The sequence below is a fragment of the Nipponia nippon genome, unplaced genomic scaffold (assembly GCF_047370975.1).
Source record: "Nipponia nippon isolate SJK-2023a ecotype South Korea unplaced genomic scaffold, ASM4737097v1 scaffold_4, whole genome shotgun sequence".
Lineage (NCBI taxonomy): Eukaryota > Metazoa > Chordata > Aves > Pelecaniformes > Threskiornithidae > Nipponia > Nipponia nippon.
Genome location: NW_028262358.1, coordinates 25,474,417 through 25,484,927, shown reverse-complemented (window position 1 = coordinate 25,484,927; position 10,511 = coordinate 25,474,417). Strand labels below are relative to the sequence as shown.

The window sequence follows — 10,511 nt, the reverse complement described above, 5'->3', positions numbered from 1 at the left end:
CATCTCATTCCCCAGTATCCGAGCCCTGCAGTCTGGCTTTCCCCTGGCTGCCAGTGTCTTCTGGCAAGAGCAGCCACAATCACTCGGGTCCAGGTATTGGGAATGTTTCAGAAGTAGATAAATAAAACATCAATGAGGGTCAATATGAGAGAAAATCCGGAAGTAATATGCTGCAAAGAGATGACCCTAAAACAACAACTGAAGGGGTCAGTGGACTTTTCATTATGATATTTGGCCCAAATTTTGCAAAAAAGTTTCCCCATAACTCACAGAGGAAGAAGTGATCGTGAAATGGGTCCTAAACGAGCCTTCTCATTTATATCATGTACCTTGCAAAAGCAATTACACAGAAATCCTTTGCTTCCAACAATGCTGAATTAGGGTTAATGTTTCTACCATCCCAGACAAATGGCAATGAAACCCCAAGTAGCTGTAAATAAACTGCTGTTGTTTAAACAGCCACTCCCACTCCCATGCCAAAGGAGGATTAGCTCAGACGAAATAAAAAAAGGGGAAAAGATATCAAATATTATCATTTGATACCTCCTCTAATCCATATAAAATTACCTAAAATTATTCTTCCTCTTTTTTGAAGAAGTCACCACTTCCTAAAACAAATAAGCAAGAGTGATCCTAATCTGAGCAACGGTGATGAGAAAGCAGAGCACCGAGTGCATATAGAGACAGCCTCACCCTGTTAATTCAGAGTGAACTTCCTCTCCTGTGAAGGGAGGAAACCAGGCTACTGGGCTGTCAATCAGAAGGCTGATATTAAATTAATTCATAAATTAGAAGGGTAGATGTTGCTACAGAGAGATTTCTGGTTTACCTAGTAGTCTGCATTGGTGTGTTGTGAAGGACTCAATAGTTGTGCAACGACAATGTATCACCATGGGTTTGTTTCTACTAGCTACATGCTTAAAATAAGCCAAAAACCTTGCTGCCAGGTAATGCAAGTCATGAGTTTCCTTAGAATAACTCCCAGGTTGAGAAATGTCTAGTATTCTTTTAATGCATTTATTCTTATTCATTATTTACCAAGGGCAGGAAGGGACCTCGCCGGTAATCAGGGGTCTTAAATGTGTTGCATGCGGTTAGGGACATGCGATGCTGAGACTGGGTACACAGCCTGTTTCTCAGTACTGCTGAGGCTGAAACAGGACAGAATGATTTACAGCATGATAAGTTGTTCCCCGGGCATTAAAGTGAGCAGCTACCATTCTTCCAGGCCAAGTCACCAGAGAGAATGAACCTGGAAGTGGGGGAAGAGGATAACTGTTTTGTGTTTGGTTACTAAAAAGAAGAGTAGAAGACAATTCCATGTTTGCATATGCTGAAAGCTGCCCTTACCATTGCAAAGATTTGATTTTATTCAGTGTTTTTCTTGTTGATCCTTCTAATTTTCTGTAAGAGAACAATTGGTGATCTTACTGTAGGATCAGTAAAAAATATTTGGTCACAGCCTGGTACTGTGGGATACTGGATTAGGACTAAAGCTGACAGCATCTTTGGTAGTACATGTTTGGATGGTAATAACAATAATAAATGCATGCAAAACATACACAGTTTCTCTCCAACTTTGTACTGATGCCAGTTGATTACATACAGTATATCTTTACGTGTTCACTAATAACTCCAAAGCTATGAAGAGTTAAATAGCATTATTCAGCATGTACAGATCTCAAAGTGCTTCACCACAGCATAGTAATTCTTCAATCCCACTTCATAAAGGTGATTTTTTTTTTTTTTTTTTGAGAAAGTTGGCTGTTTGCCCAAGCCGAAGTTGTGGAGAAACAGCTTGGTAAGGGGTGTAGGGACAGGACCTGGAGCAAGCCTTTAGAAACAACTCCCATTTCTGACAGGAAGTTTTGCACGCTACTGAGGCAATGCAGGTATGGCAGGCCACTAGCAAACACTGCAAATCATTGCAATAATGCTGAGCTTAGAATTGACCTCTGTAGCAAGTGCTATTTCACTTCCAGAAAGTGGCTTTGAAGATGGAATCTAAACCGTAAAAACAATAGGGTTGAAAAAGCAAGTGACCATTAGAACATCTGGTCAATTTGAGCCAGGCTCTAGGATTTTATGTAAGAAGTTACTGCAGAGCCAGATTTGAAAACAAAACTCATGATTACTGCCTGGCACAAACCCAAGGCTGAGTTCCCTGGCTGGATTTTGCCATTCAGTTGAGCTCATTCCCTGGAGCACAAGCAGAGGACCACGCTTCCAAGGCTGTGATTAACTCACCACTTCTTGCCAACACTTAACAATCTGGTTTGCACCCACAGCCATGCCAGCAGCAAGTGCAAATTAGCAGCAGTTACAAAATGAGTCTGCCATGGATTCTTAGCCAGAATGTGAGATGGCAAAATGGAACAGGGAAAGAGGTTAAAAACAAGCACAAGTGAAGACTGTGGTTGTTCATACACAAATTCCATTCCAGGCTTCTGAAACAAGGTTTCCGGGGCTCTGCCGAGAGAAATTCCCTGAACTTAAGAAATGCAGGGTCTAGTTTTCAGTCCTTTACTTAATACCAGTGACTAGAAAATATAATTTCATGCCCTTTCCCCTTTTGATAACACATGGAGCTCTACTGAATGTGGACAGAGGTGAGGTACCCCTGTAGCCTCCAGTTTCATCTTGAGACCTCAAGCACTGACAGGAATTTGGCTCTGAAGAGTGGGAAATTTAGAGCAGGGAATCATTGCATCTTACACAGAGATTTAGTGACACATTCTTGTTTGCTCACCTGTATTCATCCCACTGCTGATCTCTGCCCATCACATTGCTGAAACTGACTGAACTAAAATTGGTGAAAAATGATCTTACACCTGATGAGAGTGAGGCCCCAGCCTGCCTTACAGGCAGATGGATCCCTTTGAGTGCATCACACGGCAGCAGTTCTCTGGTCACACTTGGCCTTGTAGAAACTGGCACAATGGTGAGAAGATGTTCCTAGCTTTCAGTTCACCTGGGGAGAAATATTTAAAATGTGCCCTAAAGGTAAGTCTGTAATAATTCTCATAAAAATAAGTTATTTTTCCAATCAACTGAATACTTCCTTGATATCATTTTCTGTAATGCTAATACTTCCTCCTGCTTTTAGTTGCAACCACAAAGTACTTATAATCGTACAAGCTAATTACGTGGATCATTGCCATAAGAGGTATTTGCTTCACCTCCCAGGAAATCATTGTCTGTCATGATCTGCCATTTGCCCTGATGGCTTTGTTTATGTTATCATCCAGGTCTCAGAAAGTCCATATTATCTTTCCCTAGTGGCATCTAAAGATTGATTAGTAGTAGTCAGAAAAGACTTTACATGGCAATTAGCGCTCAAGTCGGTCAGTGACTTTAACACTTGCATTTGTCAGGAAGGATTTTCTAAACTTCCTGGATGACCTAAATAGCCATCTAGCTCTGGGGTCACTGGCGGATTCCCTGATGGTCTAGGAAGAGCTAAGAGGTCAGGCAGATAACATTGCGTCTATTTGCAATTGGATGATAAAACGCATTATGAGAGAAAAAAGTGCATTCACTGTTCCCTAATACGACAACTCCAGAGAGGTCTGTGTGATACCCAAGCTTGCCAGAGGGCTATTGATGCGAATTCTTGTCAAGGAAAGTCCGATTTGGTAGAAGTCGAGATCGAGAGCTCTACCTAAAGTGGCTTATCTTCACTTCTGTTGAGGAAGATGGATCGTTTGTTCCTGCTGTGCCTTTGGCAATGTTCTTCCTGCCCAAATAGTGAACAAGTGTAAGTATTTACAAATGTCTAGTATGTCTAATGCTAATGAAGTTGAAGTCCAGCCAAGGGTTCACTGAATCTGAAGGAAAGCTTGTCATTGGCTTTACTGGGCTTCTGTTGTGTCCTTGGGCCTTCCACTGACACAAACATGTGCAAAAATCTGTATTATGCATAAGCTTGCTTCTGCTGACCTTACAAGAGCAGGACCTGCTGAAAGAGCTGATTAAGCAGTAAAAAAGTATTTAGCAGCTATCTTTGCAAATAAAAGTTTTTCAGATTAGTATGAATAATGGGAAAAGAACTACTAGCTCTAGCCAAGTATTCAAGCACCTGCTGAGTAACTGCCATATTCCTCATAAATCTGCATGTTGCATTTATTTTACCACCAAAAAACTACATATAAAAGTTGACAGTGGAAGCTTAATTATTGGTTATTACTTGCTGCATGTCATGTCCAAGTCAGAGTTCCAGTTGCCAAGGAAGGAGACGTAACGCATTGAGACCAAGAATGTATACACAGTAGAGAACAATGCAGTAATCACTGGGCCCGTAAATTACCTCTGCTCGAACCAGGTAGCCCAGCAACAAGCACCATCCATCAGTCAAAAATGAAACCAGTCAAAAATGAAAGTTAATTAGCCAAAAGTTTTCATAAATATGTTATGCTTTCTTACCCAGAAAGAGCCTATATTGAAAAATAAGACTCTCCGGAGCTACCTAATTCTAGGTATCTCTGTAGCCTTTCTTTTCCCTTTATACCATAAAACTCTGACATGAGTCCATTTTGTAGATTACATAGGATTTTTTTCCAACAGAGCCTCATCCTTTCACGGCAGCTGAGCCTCAGAAGTGCACTTTGCCTTCAAAATAATATGTCAGATAAAGGTGCTGTTGCCTCCAGTATAGTAACTTCTCAGCATTGCTGATCTGGCTGAAAGCAAGATTAAATGGAAAAGCAGTATAACAATATGTGGCGTTACGCTATCAGTCTGTGGAGCTTTTTAAAGTTGTAAAGATTAATATTTAACTTTCAGCTAACTTTTAAGGTAAATATATAAATAAAACTCACTTCTAATACTTGATGTGATTATACTGTATGTAGCCTTAATTAGGCCAAAGTCTTCCGTGGTGCTGAAATGCCTATTAAGCAGGCTCCCAGGGCAGGCTTCGGCTTCTACGCGCGATGATACACCAGCTTTACAGATACCAGGATTCCTCTGGCTTCGCACAAGTTGCACGAGGGAAGAATAAGACAAAGACACAGCCCAAAGGCTGTCCCTGTACTATTACTGGGTCCAACCGTATTTTGGACTATGAATGCTAGAAGCATTGCTTACTGGGAAATGGACTTCATCTTTAGCAGCACAGTGAGAGGTACACACCAGGGCTAGGATGACGAGGAGCTTAAGTGGGGAGCAATCTCTCTTTTTTGGATGAAGACAAGAGTAATAGCAGGGAGCTTCTGCTCTGCACTGTTTCTTGTACCTGCGGGAAACCGCAGGAGATTGATTCCTGCAGCGAGCGCCTGTCAACCAGCTTGTGCCGCTATTAGGACCAGATACTTCCTCCTGGGTTACTCACCAACAGTAAAGGCAAAAATGTGAAATTCCCTATGATAAAGTATTTTATAATTGTTCCGGAGGGATTTATCTCCACCTTTTCAATGATATAGTAGAGATTAAATGACCTATTGATATTTATGTTTAGGAAAAAGCTTGATGCTCCTCTATATTGAAGTCTGATTTTCTTTAAGCATTTTATCTGCCCAGCTAGCCAGCACTTTCACACCGTTTAAGTGCTGCAGTCACAGGGAATAGCCTGGTCCACTGGCTGCAGAGGGGACAGCTGACCAGGCTAATTATTAAATAAATTACTTTGGTAACTCACCACAACTTTCCCAGTAAATTCCATTCCCTAGTACATGCACAGCTGCCCAAAGTTGGAGACCAAAGTGGTTGCACCGCTGCCACCAAAAATCTGCCCAAAGTGCAGAAGACCTGTACAGGATCGCAGCGCTGTCTCTGAGCACCCCCCTGTGACGAGCCTGTCACAGATGGAAACCTGAGGCCCAGGACAGGGTCTTGATCAAGGTCACACACAAAGGCTGAAAACCAGGGATCTGTTCCACATTTTTCAAAGATGATGCAACTCCCCCTCCAATCTATCCTTGAGCTAAATTATGTTCTATGCATATAAAACTTCTGTAACTTCAGAAATTACTTCTATATGTCATTTGTGTGCCCACAGCTATACATATTATTAAAATTCCTGATACTGATATTAAATATTAATGAATTTATCTCACAACATTCAACAGTGTACACCATTATTATCAATCATCCTGTACGGCTTAAGCTGTACCGTATACATATGTACAATTTACCTTCACTTTTAAGAGAGAAGTATACCCATCAGCATGATGGCAATGTTTTGCAAGCACTCTATGAGCAGTCACTATTCCTATAAATGGTCTGTTTATTTTCCCGAATATATTTGAAGATTACATCCTGAATGCAATTCCAACGCTACACACGTGCTCTGGGAAAAACAATTATGCCTTTGTAGGAAAATGTGAATTTCAGGATTCCAAAGCAAAAATCCTGAGAGAGAACGAAGACCATCTCCAGGATGCCTTCCCCTGTGTTTGACACATACTGGTAGGAAGTTCTTATCTCAAAAACCTCAAGAGACGCTGCATTTATCATATTAGTGTGATAATACTTCAAGAAGACATTGTGAGTAAAGCAGCTTGAACAGCTCAATGCTACAGTTGTAACTTAAGCTGTTCTCATTTATTACTGCCATTGTGATTGATGGAGTTTGCACTCTCCATAGCATTTCTTATTCATAATAGTGTAATTGTTAACTAAGGCTTTGATTCAACTATTTTTATAAAACATGCATAAAAGACACAAAATGGCAAATCAGAGATAATTACAACTAATTGCACCAGCAAGTACTAAAGCATCTGTAGCCTAAGAAAATCAGCATCTTGCAGCAACACACTTACGATTTTCTGAAACAAACAGGTAAAAATATATTTAAATCAGAGCTTAAATTTTGTATGAATGTATCAATAAAGGAAATTCCCAGCAATTACAGGGCAACACTGCCATCTTGAGGTCACTAGAGAATTAAAGGAAGAGGAAAGCTGCAGGTATTGCTCTGAAGGCATTTTACTTTTAAATGCAGAAATTGTTTGTTCCATCTATATGTTCCAAGAAAAAAAAGAAAAAAGAAAAAAATACTCTGAAGCCATTTTCTTAGTTTGGTCTCGTTAAAAGCAAAGCATTTGCAAACACCAGCCATTTCACAATACAGTCTTTCCTGAATCATTAATTACTAATTTATTTTCTTGGTTGCTTGGTTTCCTCCTTTCACTAATTGGTACCTGCATTTTGCAGATGACAAAGCATACCACAAAATTCTTGCATCCTACATATTTTTTCAGATTAGACTAACACTACTGCATATTCTACCCTTTGCTAGTTTATGGGCCATGCAATAAAGATCCACGTGAAGGCCAGTAGAACTGCATTGCAGTTCATCTGGTTGAGGCAAAGAACAGAAAAATCTGAATATGCAAACATGGTGAGAAAGCAGGGATTCACCCTCCAATTATGTGTGAGAATCTTAAACAAGACAAAAGAACGCAGCAGGAAAGCTGCACGGATCCGTATGGCACAGCTACTTTGGCTGTGAATACCTGCCAGACACTTCCGACCACACCTAGCGCTGGGTAATGACTACCAGAATAGTGGTAGTTTTAGACTAGCAAACCAAATGGTCATATTCTAATTCTTTTAAGCAAAGGCTTAAAGGTGAAAACAGTAACCGCTACGCAAGCAAATATGGTAAGCTCTGCTGGGTGGTTAAGAATCTGCTAGAGCAGAACTATTGTTTGGCGACACAAGTACTTGTCTATCAGCAAATGCGCCAAATTAAATTGATGTTTCAAATATGATTCTCTTTTTTCAAGCAAAAACCATCTAGAATACCTCCTTAGATAACATTCATGGCCCAATAAGGAAACAAATGTTTTGAAAATTAGCTGTTTTCTAAGAATGTATGTTTTATGGCATTCCAACCCAGAGACAGAAAATCTTTACATAAAATACATGTCAGACATTACAGTTTCAAAGGATTTTTTTAAATTAATGAGTCTGAGTTAGTTCATGAAACTTACACCACCTTAAGCAAGTAACGCCTACTCTGGCAGACAATTGTGAAGGGAAAGATGGAGATACCTCATAAGCTTCAAGAAAATAAGGATTTGTTATTCAAAGTACAATTGCCCCTCCCCAAACACAGGTGCTAATACCCTGGATGCTGTCCCATCCAGGACAGCAGTCTCAGGGGATCAGTTTATAACACAGTTTCAAGGCAAACCAAAGAAGGTGTTATTTCAAACGCTATGCCCTGACGCAGGCCTTTCAGGAGCTGATGGACAAGCCATTCAGTGGCCCAGGCTAAGCTGACCCATCCCACTCATTGGTCAAAGACATGAAACTAAAAGTAGCCTGCTTTGATAGGTCACCTAGTTAGTAGGAAGAGATAGCATAAAATCTCTTTTTGCTCTTTTGATAGTTAAAGAATATTTACAAGCGCAGACAAAAAGCCACCGTCTTTCCACATATACAAAATATCAATACTTCTTTTATCAAGCACTGTACATTACATACAGCAGCATTTTAACCTACAGATTGTGAATCTCTGTACATTTTTCATTTGAAGCTTTTCATACCAGATTTAAAAAAATGGTTTACAATATTCATTCTTTATATTTTCAGAACAGTAATGTATGGTAAACAGAAGGATGACCAAAATATTTTTTTCTTTAATAATGCAATTAATTCAGCTTGTTTAATTTGGTATCAAAACTACCTGTTTTCATAATATAATCTCTTATGTCCTTATCGTGAACTACCTATCATAGACTAAGAGTTTGTATAACAACTGTCAAAATATATTTTCAGTAGGTTCCAGCTTAAAAGCAGGAGGCACAAGTATCTTCCTATACATTTAATAGCTCTAAAAAGTTAAATACTGTACATCTATGTTACAGTTTCAGCGCATGCCCAAGATTTGTCTGCTCTTTAGTTGATAGTTTTTTTCCAGTTCAGACAGTGCTTGAGCCCGTAGATTTGCAGCATATAGACGTTTTTTGAGATCAGAGCACTTCCCTTTGGAAAGGGGATAGTTTTCCAAATTAACAGGAGGCACAGCATTCTCTTCACTTCCATCAAAGTGCACTTTCTTCTTGGTTGTAGAAAAGGGGAGCAGGAGTCCGTTATCTTAAGAAATCAAAAAATAAGTACAGAATTAACACATCTTTCAGCATTTATTGCTTAGCTTATGTCTTTTAACCCTGTTACCCATTTTGCTAACTACCTATGGCTTTAAGTAACCTAATTAAGTGCATTTCAGGTCATAGCAACAATTCTTTTCCATTTTTGGAGGAAAAATTGAAAGCAAGGCTTTCAAATAACTGTGGTAAAAGGATATATGCCATTGTAGTTTCTAGGGTGTACCTCCCAACACCTATGGAAATATTAGTTGTCATAAGAAAGGACATGAAGTTTCTTCTGAAGGACAGGAGAGTAACATAATCCAGTTTCAAAGGGAAATGGATAATTAGGCTCTCAACTACCAAAAAACCTTGTCTCTCCTTCGTCGCAGGGGCAGTCCCAACCTGTTCAGTGGTCTTTCTACATTACCCACATTGTTCCAACTCTATCCTTGTATTAAGTCAGTGGGGCACAAACTGGGCTCTGATTTGATGAATAATGCATTTAGGTGCATTAACAATTAGCAAGTTATTTTTACTGCAGCCTCCAGGACAGGAATTTTCATAGTATAGCCATGCTTTAGCTGTATAGAACTGCCATAACCAAAAGACAGTTAGTTTGTTCTGTTTTTAATGACTTAGTAGTTTTTGTACCCTATAAAAAAATATTCAAACAGCTGAGTTGTCTCTCATAAGAGCCAACTTCACAAGACTCAACTCAAAACAACAAAAAAAAATTAGACCTTATCAAAGGTCTAACTATCCTAATCATAACTCTGCTGAAGCTTTCATTTTCAGTTCATCAGGCTAGAGCAAGGATGTAATAAGCACAGAAAAGTGAGGACCAAACTGAAGGGGCTAGTGAATGTTTCAGCATTTTGTAGTTTTGCATCAGTAAGCTATGTCTGTTTTAACATTAAATCCCTCTCTAAGAATCAGAAAATCCCTGCAAAAATAGGGTAGCGTCTAGGACACTGTCCTAGAAACCAGGATTTTTGGTATTCCATTTTACTGTGAAGTGAACCACACACCTGACTTTGAGGAGAATTTGGGGATCTAAGATGTACGAGATGCAATCCAGTTGTGAAAAAGACAGTCCCATTAGAGTAACTGAAGATAACAGAAGCAATCTTGATAACATATTGGAGAAACACTTAGTCCATTCATATCAGTACAGGAAGAATTTTAGAAACAGTACTACAAGAGTACCATGGAACGAATTTGAAGAGTAGCAAACATTCTGATGAATGTTTAATCAAGTGATCTACAGATATTGCAAGATTTGGTCACTCTTCTAATAATTGTATTTGCTTTTCTCCATTGTCTGTCTTCAGGTATTAACTACTCCAAGTGGTTTTGCCCATCGTCAAAAATTAACACTCCTGTTAAGATCAAAGGGGTGGGAGATGCAGAAGAGAACAGAAGCAAAAGCTGAAGCTCATTTACCTTCAGTCATCCAGTGCTAGAGGCAACATC

At 39.5% G+C, this 10,511-nt stretch overlaps 1 protein-coding gene across 3 annotated transcripts in view; it reads right to left on the bottom strand.

The window, feature by feature from the left end:
* Window positions 1-6,690: 6,690 nt before the first annotated feature.
* Window positions 6,691-10,511, bottom strand: part of NEK2 (NIMA related kinase 2) — a 36,459-nt gene continuing 32,638 nt past the window's right edge. For all 3 annotated transcript variants that reach the window (XM_087775483.1, XM_087775482.1, XM_009472973.2), the window contains one exon: window positions 6,691-9,042. In XM_087775483.1, coding sequence (XP_087631609.1) covers window positions 8,816-9,042 — 227 coding nt within the window. In that variant the 3' untranslated portion in view covers window positions 6,691-8,815. The remainder of the gene's footprint in view (window positions 9,043-10,511) is intronic.